The 19353-nt window shown below is 56.7% G+C and overlaps 1 protein-coding gene across 1 annotated transcript in view; it reads left to right on the forward strand.

Annotated features, from left to right (window-relative positions):
* The window catches only part of PEPD (peptidase D), a 130573-nt gene extending 116088 nt beyond the window's left edge, over positions 1-14485 (forward strand). The window contains exons 12-15 of the mRNA XM_075536416.1: positions 5096-5244; positions 10617-10801; positions 13305-13496; positions 14065-14485. Of these exons, the coding sequence (XP_075392531.1) occupies positions 5096-5244; positions 10617-10801; positions 13305-13496; positions 14065-14196 (658 nt within the window). The 3' untranslated portion in view covers positions 14197-14485. The remainder of the gene's footprint in view (positions 1-5095; positions 5245-10616; positions 10802-13304; positions 13497-14064) is intronic.
* Positions 14486-19353: the final 4868 nt, after the last annotated feature.

The following is a 19353-nucleotide window of genomic DNA, read 5'->3' on the forward strand; positions in this document are numbered from 1 at the left end:
ACGTGTTTAATAGCTAGGTTGGCACAATAAACTACCTCACCCAGCAAAGTCAGTCCCAATGGGTGCACAAGGGTAGCCTTGCTTGCCCTGAGCATCACTTGCATGCCTTCCCGCTGAAGCTCCATCTTCAGAAGTGGCTGGAGGCAGAGTGCCGGCAAGCTGCGCATGGGCCACTAGGGGGTGCCATCGTCCGTGTTTAGATCCGCTGGGTGGCTGTGTTCAGGGGTCTGCTCTCATCCTGCACTCCTGGGTCCAGCCTGTCTTTCTGTACTCTCTGCCTCCCCAGGGCCCAGGATGTGGAAAACAGCTGGGGCACCCTCCTCGCCTGTGTGGAGCTGCTTCGCGGGGGGTGTTGTGACCTCTCAGGACTCCCTTCAGCCTGGCTCCACGGGTGGCCCAGGGCTGGCTTGCCCTTCAGCCCTTAGGGTATGGCTAGTGGACTGCGAGCTGGGCCTTCCACCACTGGCCGGAGGAAGGAAGTGTTCTCAGGACATGTGACTTGGTCCCTGTCTCTTCCAGGCAGTTATCTTCCATGTCCTAAGGGTAGACGGCAACAGCATTGTCCCCAGCTATGACCCTGGGCCGCAGGTACAAGCAGGCAGCACAACTAGAGGAGAGGCTTGTCCCAACCTATCCCCACAGCTCACCAGCACCACCCAGCCCCACCTCTCCTGGAGGTCCGCTCAGGCTTGCTGGCCCGGCTGCTCACCGAAGCCTGACTCAGTTTTGTGCAGAGAAGTAAGGGCTGCTGGCTTCACCCTGGGGAGCCCTGAAGACCCTTTGATGGACCTCCAGGTGGCCCTCTTGTCCCCCTCAACACAGTGGACAGACCTGCCCCTGAAGATGTAGATACTGGGGTGCTTGAGGGGGCATGGCCAAGGCAAAGTCCCTCCCCAACCTGACACTCCTTAGTTCCAGACGCACACAGCTTAGGTCAGTTCCCTGTGGCGTCCGCAGACGTGCTGTGACCCAGACAGGAGTGTAAACTACCATCTCACCTCCTGCCCCCGGGCCTCTGGCCATGAGCTGTTCCTCTAGCCTCACCCCTGTGAGTTTTGGGGTTCCACTGCTGCCCCAGACCTCAGCAGCCCCAGTCAGGCTGAGGTCAGCAGAGGGGCAGGGCTAAGAGTGCCCCGTCTCCCCACTGAGGGCCCAGTGGGCTCTGGGGTCATGGAATAGAGTGCCACCCCCATGCTCTGCCAGGCCCGGCATGGCTGGTGTCCTCAGGGGGACACTTGGCCCCCACCAGACTAGGTCATCCTGAGGAATGACGTGGTGGTGCAGACATGGTTAGACCTCAGGCTCAGAGGCCCCGCTCAGCCGACTGTGTAGACTGACAGGCTTCAGCCTTCCCTTGCAGTCAGGGTGCCCTTGGGCCGCAGCCAGCTCTCCTTCACAGTTCCATCTGTCCCCCGCCACCCACGCCACGGGTTCTCCATGGGTGCTACGTGACCACACCCCTCTCAGCTGACTGTGTGACCCACGGCTTGAAAGACGCAGTGCAGACAGCCCGGGTGCCAGCAGGCATCACGGGACATTGGCGGGGAGTGTGTACACCTCCCCATCCCAGGCTGCTGACCCTGCACCAGCCAGGGTTGCTTTGCTCTGCTTGTGGGCCGCGTGCACACTGTGGGGCTGGCGATGGGCATGCAGCTTGGGGCTCTACCTCCTGTCACGCTGTCTGTACTGGGCTCGGAACCCTGGTTGCATGGTGACTGCTGGGCTGCGGTCTGCATGGTCAGCAGGACGAAGCCACCAGCAGCTCCACGAGAGAAAGACGGGGCTTTCTACTCCTGTCAACGGTTACAGTGTCGGTAGGCGTCAGTATTGAGTTTGTCTGTGCTGGAGGGCTGACGACCCCAGGCCGGGCTGCTCCTGGCACTGAGGGAGCGCAGGGCCTGCCACCGTAGTGGGCCAGGGCTCTTCCTGTCCTGGGTGCCCTCAGCAGCCATTGCAGCAGCCCAGTGGCGGGGAAGGAGCTGGGTCAGCCTGAGCAGCCCGCCCTTTGCCCGTTATGCTGGGGCCTGAAGGGAAGCCTGAGTTCCCTGCTGGCCTGATCCCAGCCTGCATGGGCTGCGCAGAGGCCCACTCCTTGCCACAGGCCTCGCACAGAGCCTCCCTGGCTTGGAGTGCAGGGTCTCCCAACCTGCCCCAAGCCTGCGCAAGCCTCTGTTGTGCCCCTTGGCAGGCTGGTCCATGCAGTGGGCCGAGGGAGTTGAGGGAGCCTGCAGAGGGGCTGGGTGGGCCAGCGGTGGCAGGGGGCCCAGGACCGTGAAGAACCAGCCAGAAACGGACTCCGACGAGCACACGGGAGGCCCCAGAGGCCAGCAGAGGGCTTGGCGCCGTGTGCTCTCTCCCCAGATGTCTCAGATTATCACACCAAGTCACCGGCCAAAGATGCTAACGTCCCCAGTGGGTGTCCCCAGTCCGCTGCTGCTGCTGCTGCTGCTGCTCCAGCGAGCCAAAGCATGACAAAACCCTCCATGCCCGCCAGCACTCGGGGAGGGCGAGGGACACCACGGAGTTGGAAGGAGCTGACTTAGAGAAGTGATGGCTCACGTCCTCGGGTCCTGGAAGGGCTTCAGTCTGAATTAACTTCCACAACTCTGGGGAGGACTTTGAAACAAAACCAGAAAAAGAAAAAACAAAAAACCGAGAGAGGAAGACAGAAAACGATGGGGAACTGAGAGCACAAAAATAGGGCAGCCTGCGCCTGAGTGTCAGCAGGTCACTGGCCAGCGGCCGGGCGGCCACTTCCGCCTCCAGAAAGCAGCGACTCCGCGATGTCAGCTGAGCCGAAGCCTCCAGAGTCAGAGAGACACAGGCAGTCTGGCCCAGGACGGGGGCCCGGCCCCAGCCTCAGTCCCAGGCTCTCCTCGTTGTCGTCCCTGGCTTCCTTGAAGTTTGGCTTTGCCTTCCCCAGTGCCTCCTGCTTCCCTGGATACCTTCTGGGGCATCTTCATTTTGAAAAGAGTCTATTCCTCTTTTGCTCTCAGAAAGGCACAGTCTATTTGGGCTCTCTGCCTGCCCTGGCGTGCTGTGGCGGCCTGCCCTCTGTCCCGGCTCTCTCGGCTTAGACCATTCCTGGATGTTCAAAACTGAAAAACCACAGCCCCCTGGCTCTGCTCTGTTGACTGCAGGGACCCCACCTGAAAATGCTCTGTTTTTCTGGGTGACGTGGGGCCTTGGCCCCTGCAGGTCCACACACACACACACACACACACACACGTGCGCGAGGGCATCTGTGTGCTGGCCCACCACCCAGCGAGTCAGGCATGCTGCACATGAAGGAGTGGGCCTCTGCATAGCCCATGCAGGGCAGGCTGGGGTCATCTTTTAAAGATGGACAATCCAAGCCCAGGACTGCTGAATGCCTGAGCGTGGCTGGCTCCCCTTGTTCTTTGTCTCAGGGCCTACATGTGCCCCTGTGTCCTGGGCCGCTCCAGCCTCGGACACGACAGGGCCTTTGGAGCCTCCCGGGAGGCGCCCGGATACGTCCTTCCTTCCTGGTCCCTATCTTGCACACAGGGCTCGGGTAGGCCAGCCCCTGGTAAGACCCGCGTGTCCCTGTTGGCTGCCCCTGTCCTCGGGGTCCAGCAGGTGCTGCGACCCCCTGGGGTGTGATCTGGTACTTGCCACCTGCTGGTGGTGTCCTGCAATCAAGTCGGTGGCAGGAGGTGGGTAGGCTGGGGACTTGGATTCCTGCATAGCTTGCACTTTCCCTTTAAGAATCTGTTTCTGAGGGGCCTAGGGCCCGCACTCCTCTCTGTCCCACAGGGTGTGGGCACCAAGGCAGGCCCGCAGGAAGCTTCCAGAACGCCTGGCTGTTTGCCCAAGGTTGAACTAGGGAAGGCAGCGTGTGCAAGGCCACCAGTTTGAATTTTCCAGACTCTGTGCCCCTGCAGGTTGACTTCTTATCGGTGGGAAGATGTAACCAGTCCATCTGCGGAGGACAGCCCCGGCTCCTCTGCGCCCCTGGGGCTGTGGTCACCTGGGACTGGACTGATGTTCCTCGACCTGTCTGGTCGCTGTCAGTCTCACGTCTCAACTGGGACCCCAGCTGGGTGGGCCTGTCCCCTCTCACCCGTGCCCACCTTGTCCACTTGGTAGACAGGGGCCGAGTCTGTGGGGGTCCTGGAGCCCAGTCTCAACCTAGTAGTCGTTGTACCATTGACCCTGAGGACAAACAAGGGGTTTTCTTATCTGCCTGGATCCAAGGGGCCCCAGGCACCAGGCAGTGCCAGGTTGGGCAGGAAGGTCACAGGGTGGGGCTCCCCCTCCTTCTAGGGGCCCTTATCACGGGACATACAGGGGAAGCCTTGGCTGGGCCCATCCCCCTGACTCAGCCAACCTGCCTGTCTACTACCTGCCTCTGCTGTACATGGCTCCCAGCAGGGCCTACCATTCACACCGTTCATCAACGACCTGCAGGCCTGTCCTGTCTGCTGGCTCTGCCCTGAGAAAGCCCCATTCCAAACCTCTCAGCTCCTGGCAGCTCCAGTTCCCCCCACCCCAGGTGTGAGGGACCATGTTAGACACTTGCTCTGGCCAAGGGGACCCAGAGCTGGTGAGGGCCAGTGTCCCTGGCCTTCTGCTCCCCAGACACTGAGGCCCATGCAAAATGGGAAACGCATTCTCTGTGCAGCCAGTGGAGCCATTGTGAGGCCACTGTTTGGCTTCTGCCTCCCACAAGCGTGACCTCCAGGGCTGGGCTGGCCTGGGTGCCAGGAAGGGTCTGGCAGGTCACTTGTCTGGAGTTGGGTGCTGAGCAGAGCCTAGTTCTCCAAGTGAATCCCAAGCCAGGCAGGGTCAGCTGATGCTGAGAAGGACAGATCATCTGTGGAGAGTCAGTCAGCTCTGCCCTCCTCAGCTTTCCGCACTCAGACCCAGGCCCTCTGGGGGTCTCTGGAGTGATCCGGAGTTCCATGAAGCTCGGACACCTGTGGAGAGACTCCAGGGTACCAGGCCCCAAACTGCTGCCCTGGCTGACAGCCCCCACCCCACCCCCCAAGATGGCAGTCCCTGTGTTCAAAGCACTGCCCAGAGCCCCTTCCTGTGGCTGCGAGGCCCCACACATGCCCCTCCTCTTCCCCAGCCTCTTCGACATGGGTGGCGAGTATTACTGCTTCGCTTCCGACATCACCTGCACCTTTCCAGCCAATGGCAAGTTCACCTCGGACCAAAAGGCCATCTATGAGGCGGTGCTGCGCAGCTGCCGTTCGGTCATGGGTGCCATGAAGCCAGGTGAGGGCCTTGCCATGTTGGAATCCACCCCCACCTCCTCCTGCGAGCTGGGCCAAGCAGAGCTGGGTGGTGGCAGCTCCGGGACCCACCCCAGGCCTCCACTAGGGAAGTAGCTGGAGGAGAGGCACTCAGCGCCGGGGTCTCCTTCCACTTGCACACCCGCCTGCACTGGCCGCTGGCCCAGCCGTGTGGCTCTGCTGAGTCATGTCTGACCATGGCCTCTGACTGGCATAGAGCGGATGCCAGTCTGATCTGCTGCTCACTGGTCTGCTGTCCTCCTTGAGTGGCTCTGCTTCTTTGGGATGTAGGGGAGCAGTGCCCCCCTCAGCTGCCTGTAGGAGGGCATTGAGTACCCAGCACTACCCTGATGAGTGGGTGCTCCATCCTGGGCCCTGGGCTCAGCCATTCCCTCTCCTAGCAGCCACCCCAGTGGTTGTGTCTGGCCCTGGCCCACTCTTCCATCCACTCCCACCTCAAAGGCTGCAGCAGTCTGTCCCTTGGCTGTGTGCCACATCTACTGAGTTCAGGGGACATGGAGAGCCCACTCACCAGAGACAGACATCTGGGTGGCACCTCCTGCTGTCCCTGCCCCTGTGTTGTTGGCCTCATTCCTCCCTGGGGAGCCCCTGACCTCCCCTCCTCGGCTCAGGCCAGCCGAGTCAGCACATGCAGCAGTTACTGGCTCTGGTAGGGGTTCCCTGACCCCTACAGCTGTAGGACCTTCCCAGCACCCTGGTTTCCAGGGAAGGACCTGCTCAGGCTCCTGCTTCCAGCCTTCCAGGCTCTCAGGGAAGGCCCACCTGAGGCCGAGGAAGTTCTCAGCACTGAGCAGCCTCCCCATGCGCTCTCCACCCACGCCCCGGTCACGTGAGTCTTGGTGACAGTTGGCCACGAGTTAATGGTCCACTGGTCAGCTGCCTGGCTCCCTGTGGGCTCCCACTTGGGCTTCCCTGCCTCCAACACCATCTTGGTCAGTGACTCACCGAGCATCCTAGCTGCCATGGCGTGCAGCCCATGGCAAGGCCCCCGTGCTCAGGTGGGTTCAGCTCCTTGGTTGTAAACAACAGAAATGGAGCCTAGCCAGGTGAGGTCACTGCATCCGGCCTCCAGGTGGCTCAAGCTGGGCCCTCAGGTTCTCAGAAGTTGCTCACGAGGTTTTTGGAAAGGTAGTCCTCCCCAGAGGCTCTTTGTCCATCTCAGCGCTCACGGCTTCTAGCCCGGGTGACTGCAGGGTGGCCAAGGCCTGGCTGATCCCATCCACCCACCCACAGGAATGCCTACTGGTACTCAGTGGCCCAACTAAGGCATTTCCATTCCATGTACAAAGTAGCCACTCACAAGCAAGACCCTGGCATCTCACGTTTCACAAGGAAGGGCTTATAGCTTGTCACCTGGCACCCTGACGCTGTGGGGGTTCCTGGCAGAGGCCTCAAGACTGGTCAGGCAGCTGGAGACTAGGCTGGGTCCCTTGAACACTTCCCTACTTTTGTTAGATTCAGACCTGATCAGGGTCTTGAGGTCCCTTGTGAGGGTGGGGGTGGAACAGAGCCCTCAGTAGTACCCCGCCTCCAACCCCCACAGCCCTACCACATGTACATTGAGGTTTTGGAATGCTGACAGTCCCCAAGGTAGGACTTCATTCTACCACAGTGACACATAGTGCAGGCCTGGAGGGTCAGGACGGGTCATGGGGGAGGGTCACCTCATAGCTGTGAAAAGCTGTGGCCAGGCTAGCCCCATGCCTGTCCTAGCGGAAATACCCCTGGTTTGTGGGTACAGTTCCTGGGCCAAGGCAAACATCCCACAGAGACTGTGGCCCTGAGGCCCCAGCCCTGGCGTTGGAGGATGTAGGCCTGGTCCGGCTTGTGGCCAGGGTGAGCTGTCCTCACTGTCCCAGCTACAGGAAAAGCAGGGCCAAGGGAATGCTGGGAGTCAGAGGTCGAGTGAGAGTGCAAGGCAGCTTGTCACTGCAGCAACGGGGACAGTGCCACCCACTCTGGGCTGGTCCTGGGAGAGGCCACCAAGAAATCTCCAATCTGGAAAGAGGCTTCTAGCTGGGGAATCCAAGTCCTCACAGTCTCCATGACAGGGCAGACGAGGCCTCTCCTGCACAGACCCCATCTCCCAGGGGTCTGTGAACGCTTTGTCTTGAAGGGACCATGAGGGCAGAGCACTCGGGGCCCTCAGAGCCCCCATGCTGTCACCCTCTGGCAGGAGGCCTTGGGCTGTGATAGATGCTCCCGGGCCCAGCACTCAGGCCTGTCAGGGGAAGGTTCTGGGGGCTTTGGTTGGGTACAGAACACTAGCCTGTGGTCTGGGCCTGGTCCCAGGGGGGTGTTTCTCTGAGGCAGATGGTGGGATGCTACCCCAGAGGTGACTGAGAGCGTGCCCAAGTACACAGAGGAATGAGCAGGGAACAAGCCCAAACCCTGGGCCCATGAGGTCCTGGTGCAAAAGAGAGCTTCCACAAATGAGACAGGGCACGTGGTCATCGAGCTAACCACCACAGTGGTCTTGGGGCTGCAGAGGAAGGGCAATCAGGGAGGACTTCCTGGAGGAAGTGTACCTGCAGAGCCCCTCACGAGGAATGGAAGCTCATCTCAGGGAGGAGGGGAACCATAGTGAATGGGAGGCAGCAAGCCCAGGGCGGGTGAGAGATGAGGCTGCAGCCAAAGAGGCTTTGTTCTCCAGGCAGGAGGGCCCAGTGGGGACTTCCTGCAGAGGGGACCATCTGGGGCTGGCCCACATTCTGAAAGATGACCCCGCTGGCTGCCAGAGGAAGCAGGGGGAATGAGAAGCATTGGCAGTGGCCCAGAGGAAGCTGGCCAAAGGTCCAGCCAGAAGGGGCCAGGTTCAAGAACCATTTGTGGGGAGTGAGTAGGGCCAGGATTCAGCAATGACTGGAGGAACAGGATTAGGGCGGCCAGGCCTGCAGTGTGCGGCCTGAGATGGGCTAGCACCAGGGGTCCCTCAGTTGTGTCCACCTCAGCCTCATCCAGCCCCGCACACACTTCACACACTGCAGCCCCCACCCCCAGCTGTGTTGTAACCACCACCCAGGCCAAGTGATGAGGCCAAGTTGCTGGAGGTTTAATCACTGTCCCAGCTCTAACCACACACAGGCAGAAACAGCCGCTCACGGCCAAGAGGGCTATGTGCAAGGCCTTCCCTGAGGGCGCCCAGGCGCCGCCTGGCCTGCACCTCTGGGCAGGCGCCCGGCCTCCATGAGGGACCACGAGGACAGGAGAGGAGCCAGGCTGCCACCTCCTAGCATGATTTATACCTGACAAACAGACACACACACACACCATTCCCACCCCCTCCCGGCCCGGGCCTACCAAGGCCTCAACCCTGCACAGCCATTAGCTCTGTTTCCTGGGCCCCCTTTTGGCCTCGGGAAATACAAGGGCGGGGGCATGGCTGGGGTCAGCCCCACATTGGACGTCAGCCAGGCTGATGACAGGTCGAGGCTGCAGGGCTCTGGGAGGGCTCGAATGTGAGTGTGGAGCAGACCTTCAGGAGGTGGGCTGTGGGCTGTGCTTTGGACCAGGCATGGGGGGGCAGCAGAGAGGCAGGGTTGGGGGTACCCTTGGAAACTTCCATTCTGTGGGCAAACAAGTTTCAGGCTTGAAGGGTGCTATGAGGGAGGGAGGCAATAGGACAGTGATTGGGGACTGTCTCTGAGGAAATGACCACTTCATGCCAAGACATCTCCAGATGAGGAATTGAAGGCCAAGGGCAGGGTCTCTAGGGACAGGCCTCCATATTGCTAGAAGAGGCCTAGCTGCTGGAGGAGATGGGGATGAGGCCTGCCCATGGGGCCTGGTCTCACTGGTGAACCCATACCTAGCTTGTCAGAGATAGACAGGAGTGGCTCATGGCCCCATATAAGGGCTGCTGTCCCCGGTGATGTCAGTGGCCCTGCAGCCAGCTTTCTATGCCAACATGGTAGTGACACAGGAGGGACTCACAAGCTCTGGGGAGAAGGTGCTTCCCCAGGTCACTGTGCAGCAGAGCTGCAGGACCAAGGTGGCCATCACCCAGGCCTGGCTTCAAGGACGCCATAACCTCCTCCCAAAGACCTCCACCCTGGCCCCACCTTAGAGGCGCTATGTGGCCAGGTCTGCTCTGGACGCTAGCTAGCAGTAGTCAGAGGCTTACCAGACCTGCCCAGGTTCCCCAGTACCTCCATAGGGGGTCAGGGAGAACAAGCTGGAGTTGGGAGCTGAGGCAGGATGGCAGTAAGTGGCCCCTGGACTCTTAACAGAAAGGAGGTTCTCTGTGTGGATGAGACTGGGTAGCTTCCCATATTCTGCCTCACCAAGGGTCTGGGCAGGCTACAGCCCCACCTACATGCTCACAACTTAGATCTTGGGGGCCCAGGAGGGAAAACCAGACCTTTGACAGGGGTCCTGCCCTTCTCCCAGTGTGGGGTTCTGCTGATCACCAGCCCTTCATCTGCTGCAGAGGTACAGGGCTCTGGGCCCAGCAAGGTGCCTCCCTGCCGGCTCCCCAGAGCCCCAGAAGCAGTGGTCCTGGGAGAAGTGGGTTGAGGAGGTTGGGCTCTAGCTCTGAACCAGAGCAGGGGGGGTGGGGGTGTGCACCCTGGGGAGCAATGCCATGATATGGACCGCCCCCACCCCCCTGAGGGACCAGGAAGCGTTGTTGTTGGAAGTCTTAGTTGGCCCAGGGGTGGGGGTGGACCCCATGGGATCCCACAGCCCAGTGAGCAGGGTGTGGGAAGCTGGGTAGTAGCCAAGATTCTTAGATGGTAGCTCCCCACGGCATTCTAGGCAGCAGCCTGTGGGCCTTGGGGCTGGCTGTGTGTGGCCCAGGGACTCTGGGTGAGGAAGGGCTCCACTGTAGCCTTTGCCCCAGGAAGATGGGGCAGAGATGACTGATTAGCAGCTTGGGAGGCCTTGGAGAGCGTCACCGCCTGGTGCTGTCAGCAGGTGGGGCCACCGACCCCTGCCAGCCGGCCAACCTCGGGGACTGTGCCAGCTACACCTTCACCCAGGAAACCTTTGCTCCGTACTGCCACCCCGGCATGATTCAGTGCACTCCAGGGGGTACAGTCTGCCCCTGCCCCGAGGCAGCCAAACCCAGGTCTGGGACTCTTGAGGCATCATGGGGGCCTAAGCCTTCAGCATACTGCTGCCGGGTCAGCTACCCAGGCACCTCGCTGGTCCCCCGGTGCTGACATGTGTGCGTGCCCTTTGGGACCCAGGCCTTGGCATGTCTCTGGCTCAAGTGTCCAGGATACCTCATCAGCACCCTTGCCTGCAGGCTCCCTCGCTTGGCTAGGTCTGGGGTGGTGTCTTCTCCAACCCTCGCCTGGCCTCCACTGCTCACCACCTTTCTCTGAGCCACAGGCGTCTGGTGGCCCGACATGCACCGCCTGGCTGATCGTGTGCACCTGGAGGAGCTGGTCCGCATTGGCATGCTGAGTGGCAGTGTGGACGCCATGTTGCAGGCCCACCTGGGATCCGTGTTCATGCCCCACGGGCTGGGCCACTTCCTGGGCATTGATGTGCACGACGTGGGAGGCTACCCAGAGGTCAGTGTGTACACCAGCCCTGCCTGCAGGCTCAGCCGACCTGGCCCAGCGCCCTGCAGGGATAGAGCTCCTTGCCCCTCCTCTGCCTGTGCCCACCGGCAATTCTGGCTCCCCTGAGAGGAGGGGTCGCTGCTGTGCATCTTGAGGTTGAGGAATACTGCACCCCTCGTGCCCTCCCACACTGGGTTTCCTTCAGGTGAGGAGCCCTGGCCATTTGGGAGCTGAGCCCAGCCACCCTGTGGCAGGTTCCTCTGTTGTCCCCTCTGACGACCTCTCCAGGGGCTTTGGGGTCCCATGCAGGGGACAGAGGGAGGCTCCCTCTCACTCCTGGTAGCTGGTCCACCAAAGGACCACCCGCAGGGCACCAGAGGGCATCAGGAGGCCTGCTGGGCAGGCACTGCAGCCCGTGGGCTCTCAAGGGTGGGATAGCTGTCCTTTCGCTGGCCTGACGCCCATGGTGCAGGGGTCTGGGCAAGAGTGTAATCAGTGCCCTCCCCATGCCCCCCGGGGCCCCTTCAGCCAGTTCGCCAAGACCAGGCCTGGCCTGCTGGCTGCGGAATATTTTGAAAGCATGAGGAGTGATTTTTAAAGGGGAGGAGGGGGTAAGAGAATTGCTCAAGAGAAACATTATGATTCAATTTTCTTTTTTCTTCAAGTGTAAACAGTTAAATTTGGAGAAACAAACTCAGTTTTAATTTCCTAATTTCTGCCCGCCACGTTGTGTGCCGGGAGCCAGAGCAGGCCCTTCCAGACATTGTTAACGGAGCTCATTATTCATTAGTTGCCAGAGTGGTTTTGTTTGGAGGGTTTTTTCCAGTCGAGAAAATTGGCAGCAAAGTGTTCTCATCCTTTCCGGTGAGTAGCCCTTTGTGCTCGGTCTATCCTGACAGATAAACGCTGTGGAAAATGAGGCTTTCCTATAAAAGCCTTTGTTGTTCTTCAAGCCTGCGGACACATCTGGGCTCCCTTTGCTCAGAGCCCAGGAACAGTGGGGGCCTCCAGCCCTGCTCTGTCCAGGCAGAGCCAGCAGGGGCACACATGGGCAAGCCCCCACCCTCTCATCCAGGGCTGCAGGTCCCGGGCCAAGGGCTCCAGGCAAGGCCTGTCCCCTTCGTGGTGCCACCACTCACTCTGGCCTTCCCCCCGACTCTGCCTTGGCCACCATGGACTGGCCTCCCAGACACAGCCGGCCAGGCCCCATACTCCGGGGCCCCTTGAAGCTTGAGAGGGGAGCCCCAGCTACTCCTTCCATTCTCCCCATTGTGCTGAGTTTCAATGGTGGTCCCTGACATTTCTAGGCGGTCTTTACCTGCCCCTCCCCCTACACATGCCAGGGAGAGGCGAGGGATGACGAGGTCCTTGCATACCCAGGCCCCTGGCTTTGGCAACCAGAGTGGAGGGAAGAAGACAGCAGCACACATACCCGGGGGCGGGGGGGGGGGGCAGTATTTGAGGGAGAGGGGCAGGAGCAGGAAAGTTTCCGGAGCAGAGCCCTAATCTAGTCTCTCAGCTCTAGCTGGCCCAGCCTATCCCCAGAGGCACACCCAGTCACTGCTGCCCAGCCCTCCAGGCATGAGGTGCCAGGTTCCCCTCCAAGCAGGCATCTGTGAGCAAGACGGGCAGGGACACGGTGCCTTGGTGTCCCCTTGTTGCCGCTCCCGGGCCTGGCCCTCAGCAGGCTGGGCCTGGTCTTCCAACCCACTGGTGTGCCCATCACTTCACATGAACTGTTAATTGAAGTCTGCTGTCCTGGCCCCCAGTCAGTCAGAGATGACAGCTCTGCCCCCAGCAGCCTGTTTCCTGGGGGAGTGGTGGGGTGGACCCTGCCCGCATCTGGGTCAGAAGCCTTGCTTGCTGCCCATGGGCTCAGAGACCCTGGCCACAGGAAAGCAGGATGGCCCTTGGAAAGGCTGGGATGCCTGCTAGTCCCAGGGTGGCCCTGTGTGAGTAGATGGGGCAGGCTTCCTGCAGCCCCCCTCCCAAACCAGGCTGGGGCTGATTTTGGGGGCAGCCAGAGTGGCCTACACCCCCCCACACACACCCACACACACCACCCCCACCCCCACCACCCCATGAGGAGCATCTGGGAGCCGCCTGGGGCCGAGCACAGTGTGAGTGTGTGTGCAGGCAAGTCTGTCCCCATGACACCCCTTCCCCAGGACTGCTGGGAACAAGACCTGTCTGGGGGAGCCAGTGGGCTGGCACTCCTGGGCTGCTTACCACTTGAACCGCTTGCTCGGTAGGAAAGTTGTAGTTTAGCAGCCTCTGTGTAAACTTTTTTGGCTTCGCTGCCTCTGCTTAGCCTGCTCCCCAGCCAGAAGAGGGGGCCTGGGGAAGGGCCCGTGCACCCTGCTCCCTACCTATGGGCACCTCTGGACCTCCTGGAAGCAGCTCTGAAGAAAGGGGCAGAGACATTTGAGATCAGGGGGGAACTGTGGGGTGGGAGGGGCTTGGCTGGTGGGTGGGAGCTGACTCGCTGGGCCTCCCCGTGCCACCCCTGCAGGGTGTGGAGCGCATCGACGAGCCGGGCTTGAAGAGCCTGCGCACCGCGCGGCACCTGGAGCCAGGCATGGTGCTGACCGTGGAGCCGGGCATCTACTTCATCGACCACCTCCTGGATGAGGCCCTGGCCGACCCAGCACGCGCCTGTTTCTTTAACCGCGATGTCCTACAGCGCTTCCGAGGGTTTGGTGGGGTGAGTGTACTGGTGGTCATGCCCAGTGCTCTGGAGGGAGCCCCAGTGGGAGGAGGGACAGCCCTGACTTCCTCCCTAAGGAGTCCCCCTTGCGGCCTTGCCCCTTCTTGGGGTTTCTCAGGAAGATGGGGATGCCACAGAACCCTGCCACTTTGAAGGCTCTAACACCTGGCCAGATGCCAGGGCCAGGACAGGGTGGGTAGGTTACAGGAGAAGGCCACCCACTGAGGCCAACCCCTTCTGTCACTGGGGGTTCTGGCTACTCCTTGGGAAAGTTGTGAGGAGCCCGAGGGTAGCTAACAACAAGGTAGGCAGTTCAAAACCAACAGCTCTGCAGCAACATGAGGGTGTCTGCTCCCCAAAAGGCTTCGAGTCGGCACAGCCTGGGGCACTGCAGCTCCACCCTGCCCCGTGGGGTGACTGAGCCAGCACCCACTGACGGCAGCAGGCGTGGGTGGACAAAAGGGCTTTTCCTACTCAGCAGGAAGGGCTAGGTGGTAGCTGTGAAACCAGACCCTGCAGCACGAGGCTCAGGAATGATGTCTGTCCGTCTGTGGGTCTGCCACAGGTCCGCATCGAGGAGGACGTGGTGGTGACTGAGAGCGGCATGGAGCTGCTGACCTGTGTGCCGCGCACAGTGGAGGAAATCGAAGCCTGCATGGCTGGCCACGACAAGGCCTCCAGTCCCAAGGAGAGCTGACCTGGCAGGCCCAAGGACGGAGCTCTCGCAGGCGGGGCCCTCCAGGAGCAAGAGATGGTGCTCAGACACCGGCACTTGATCGTGTCAAAGAGCGGTTTTCTGGGAAGAGTCTTTTTATTAATCTTCATGTAGATCACATCCTTAGTCTGTCAGGCACTTTGCTTAAACGTAGGTTGAAAATACCATTCTTTCATTAACAGCCAAACCTGTCCTGCCGCCATGTGTATTCCTTTTCTCAGGAAAAGATGCATTTCTGAATCAATAATGTAATAAACATTTCCTAAAATAAGCCTTGGTGGACAGCTTCCTCTTTCTCATTGGTCCTTTGCAGATGAGCGCTGTTGTGTCTTGGGACCCAGCAAGGCCAGCTTTCCGGCAGCACGGGCTCGGGACCTCAGACTGGCCTGCAGAGCTGTTCTCAGCAGCCAGGCTCCCAGGACCATGTCACAGCTTCCCTGGTGTAACAGGCACCAGAACCCCAGGGGCCCTTGGTACCAGCATGTCCGAGCTGAGTCAGGGCAGGGGCGATGCCCAGGAAGTGTTTCTCACTGGATGCTACTGATGCTCTGGCCTGAGAACTGCCCGTAGAGAGGTGGCGAGAAAGCTCTGCCACTTCAGGGCCATGCAGCCCGAGGACAGACCCTAGTGAGCCAAGGCATCCAGGCCAGGGTGTTGGCTGGCTTAGCCCACACCCAATCTTTTCATATACTGTAGATACTCAAGCAGAAGCCGAGTTTTTTCAGCACATTTTTATGCTTTTGTGGTAAAATTGGGTGCCTCGGCTGATATTCAGGTTGGCGTATACTTGAATATATGTGGTAGTAAAGTAAACCAGTGAAGGAAGCCATTTTTTAGTTATGGTTACTACCCTCAAAGCTAGATTCCAGAAGGGAGGCTGACTTAGGGGAGCAAATCCTAAAAGTATTGCTAGGAAGGCCTCACGTCCTAACTGTACACATTCCTTCTACCCAACATGTGTGTACATGTCTCTGCCGTCAGTGGATGGCTACAGACAACTCCTCCCAAGCAAGTAATGCACTTGTCTTTGTCTCCTTAGGGTGCTTTCCCCCCAAAAAAGGTCCAAAGGGATCTGCCTGGGCTAGTTACATTCAAGGCAGAGAGAAACTGCTTTTTGAGATTCCAAAAGGTCATTCTTGATAGGTTTTCTTGAAGGACACTGGAAATTTCAGGGGGCATATTAAGAGATTCTTTAAAAACTGCACTGGGGAGAAGAAGACCAGGGTCTGGTCATTCTTTGAGGGTGGCAAGAGCTTCCTATAAGAACTTCACTGAGAAACCTTCCTCTGTGGCACCCTACAAACCTGATCTTGCCCTTGGAGGCTTTATTGTTCCCCAAACTCAAAGAACATTTCAAAGGGGCCTACTGGTAATTAGAGTACCACCTAGATTTGAAGAAAAGTACCGTTGTGACTTATCAATCACAACGTGCAGAATTCTTTAGGGGAAGGGGACTAGAGAGAAGAAAACACCACCTTTAGAAGTGTACAGACCTAGATGGAGGATGGGTAAGAAAAAACAGCTTCCCTTTTGGTGGTCTAATTCTAAGGCATCACACATTTCATTACAATACGTCATCTTCTAGAGCCAGTCTTTGAAATCTGTTCAGCTCTTTTACTTCATCCTTTCCCCTCCACACATTCACTTTAGCTACCCTACATCCAGGAGCAAGTTTGTCTCTGCTGACATCCATCTTGGTCTTTTCGCTCTTTTCCGCTTCGTGGCCTTTGATCCTTCTTCAGTTAGTATTTTGCCCATAGAGTCCTTCAGTATTGCAGCCGGAGGCTTGCTTGAGAAATGCTGGTGCCTTGCACATGTGCCCACAACTCATCTGATTTCTGGTCAACACAGCAAATCTATTCTTGAGATGGTCTCCAAATTCAAGTAGGATATACTCCAGGCCTTCATTGACTCTCACGGACATGTTTTAAACAATCCTTGTTCTGAGGTGCTCCATCATCATCTCTTTTCAGTTTGTCAACTTGATTCCTGTGTATTCCATCTGAGGGCCACATATCCAGTTGCTACTTATGTTATTGAAAGGGGTATTTATAATATTACAAAATTCTCCTATATAATCTCTCCAGCACTGTTTCTAATCATGAAGGCCACATTTTCCAGCTACCAATCATTCTTTATTTCCAACTTTAGCATTCCAGCCACTAGCTGGAATTATTTTGATTGCATGCTTGATTCATTTCAGACTACAGCAACTGGTTATAATCTTCAGTTTCCTTCAGCATATGGTTGGTGCATAAATGTGATGAAGAGTCTGCCTCCAAGGCACATCGGTGTTATCCTCGCTGGCAGTGCGGTCCTTCAGGGTAGAACTTAACATTTCTTTTTGGCAATGACTGTCATAGTACTCTTCAAGTTGTCATTCTCAGCACAGATCAGATGACTGTGTAGAACAAAATGGCCACTACCAGCCCTTTCCTGCTCACTGAAGTACTATGGACATATTGTCAGAAGAGACCAGTCACTAGAGAAGGACATCATGCTTGGCAAAGGGGCAGTGAAGAAGACCCTCATGTGATAGGCTGACAAGTGGCTGCAACAATGGGGTCAAACATCAGCACAATTGCGAGGATGACACAGAACCAGGAAGTATTTCATTCTGTTGTACACAGGGTCACTATGAGTCAGAGCCGACTCAAGGACACCTTCACCACCCCAGCAACAGTGGCCTGCCTGTGGCTGAGCTAGTTCCAATACCAGCAGGGTCATCCCAGAGCTTCCAGAGGAAGGGGAAACTAGGAAGAACCTTGCCATCTAAATGACTGGCCAGTGAAAAGTTGCTAAGAGTTGGAATCGACACAATGGCAATGGATGTGGTTTTTGTTTGGAAAGCCAGGGAACAGAAGACAGGTTTTTTAAGTTAAAAGCAGGAGGGGATAGGGCAGGAGTTGCCCCTAAAAGGCCTTAGAATAAAAAAGGAACTGCTCCATGTTTCTTAGCTGCACTTGGTATAAAAGCCATTCAGATGCAGTGCCACCCGCTAGGCCCAAGCCACCAACCCTTAGGTTAGGAGTGACGTACCAACTATTTATGCCACTAGGGACCTTAGAAAGGGGTTAACCAACCAAACCGAACTCACTGAGCTTCTGAGACTCCACTGAAGCAAGCAGACTTGTCTTTCTCCTACCAAACAGCTGGTGACTTCAAACTGCTGGCCCGGCAGTTACAATCATCTACTACAGCATCAGAGCTCCTTAAGGGAGGGGTCCCAACTCTCTGCCATCAAGTCAATGCCAACTCATTCACCCTGTATGATAGGGCAGAGCTACTCCTGAGAGCAGCTGGTGGTTTGTAAATGCTGACTTTGCGGAAAACACCCCCAACACTTAACTACGCCACCAGGGATCCTTAGACGGTAAGATTAGGGCAGTTAAAACAAGCTCTATAAATAGATTTGGGGGCTAGAATTGGAAGGTGGTGATCTGGGTATAATACTGCCTTGAAGGAAGTGGCAAGGGCGCCAAATAGCTGCTTCGTCGATGGCTCCATTTCCAATCCCCGCCCTCACTGTCTCCAGATACCCTGCATCTCTTTCAGGCCCAGGGCTCTGAGAAACGGGGATGTTACTGTAAAAGACGATCTAGGGGTTGTTTGAACCCTTCAAGTACAGAGGTAGTAAAAGAGCAGCTCTAAAATAATTTTATTAAAAAAACAAAAGGTGGTACCTTAACAAAGAAATAATCCCTATATATGTAAAAACCCCAAGTTACTTGGTTTTAAACTAGAATTCATGAAACAGGACATACTACCCACAGAAGGAAATGTATTACGCGTTTCATTAAGACGCAACAAGTAGAAATCTATTTCTCAAGCCACAAAAATATTTGAAGCACCACAAAAAGGCTCTAAATGGCATCTTCTCTTCAAACTCTCTACGTATGAATTCAACAAATTTACCTCTCCAGATGCTCCAGGGCTCTGGGCACACCACAGTTGTATTGTGGGAGAGGCCTTCCTACCTTTACATTCTTGGTTGTCTACCTCAAAGCATAGCTTTTAGTGGAAATGTGTCGACGCGGATACAGAGACACTGGGTGTCTAAGAGGGAGGATCACTGCTCGCTCTCTGTTCTAGTGCACGTGACTGAATCCCGCCTTCGGAGAAAAGAGGTTTCCTCTCACATTGGGCAAAAGCACCTCTGCTGGTGCCCCGACTGGGGCTGGAAAGTGAAAGACTATAAGAGAGCCTGCCCTCCAGAGCTGCTTCAACATTTAAGACTGCTGTTTTTGTATCTAAGTGTAAAGAAACCCACAATGAAATACAGTCATTATTACCAAAGTTGTTTTTTTATTTCAAATTCATTGAAAAAAATAAAATTATATTTTAAAAAATAGAGGAATCTCACAAACTGAGGAAAAAGTCGGGAACAAAAAAGAACAAGTCACTTTTTTTTCCCCCTGAGAGACAAGATCTAATAGCACAAGAAAGGATTCTCTCCTTAGCTTTTGTCAAACAGAAAAGAATTTCTCCTGTTTCTTTTTTTCCTTAAAAAAATTTTTTTTTCTTCCTGTTTCTAAGGCAACAAAAAGCACTTGGAGTGTTCAATGGCTTGTCCAGGTACAAGCTTCAGGCTCTCTAGTGGGGTTAAGACATCCAAAGCAACCAGTGTGTTTCCTTTTACCCACGAAAAGTAAACTGACTATCCTTCAACTTCTGGTCATAGTAAAAACCACACTAATTCTTGGTTAAGAATGTCCAAAGTGGTTGTGTCCACATCCCCCAAATATCAAGGCAGAGCTGCTCTGGGCCCCCACTCTTGCAGCCATAACTTGTTCACCACCAACAACCCCAGGAGAGTCTCGGACACAGTTCGAAGCTTACACGACAGCTTGCTTCCTAGAACACTGAACCCACCAGCAGATTGGACCCCGGAGGGTCCCAGGTAATACACAGCACAAGATGTACACAAGCCAACTGTCAATTCGCAAAGTCGTCTAAACTTACTTGTCCTGCACACAGGGCTTCCTCGGTTTTATTTACACTGGTGAGTGTACCAAACTAAAGCCCTTCATCCCCTCCCAGGTCAGTAAGACAGTCAAGATGCACAGCTCCTGGCTTATGCGGAAGTGTTTGTGGCATAGTTGATAGGGTAGCTTGAATAGGTTTTACCAGTTCCCACCT

Source organism: Tenrec ecaudatus, chromosome 18 (assembly GCF_050624435.1).
Source record: "Tenrec ecaudatus isolate mTenEca1 chromosome 18, mTenEca1.hap1, whole genome shotgun sequence".
Classification (NCBI taxonomy): Eukaryota; Metazoa; Chordata; class Mammalia; order Afrosoricida; family Tenrecidae; genus Tenrec; species Tenrec ecaudatus.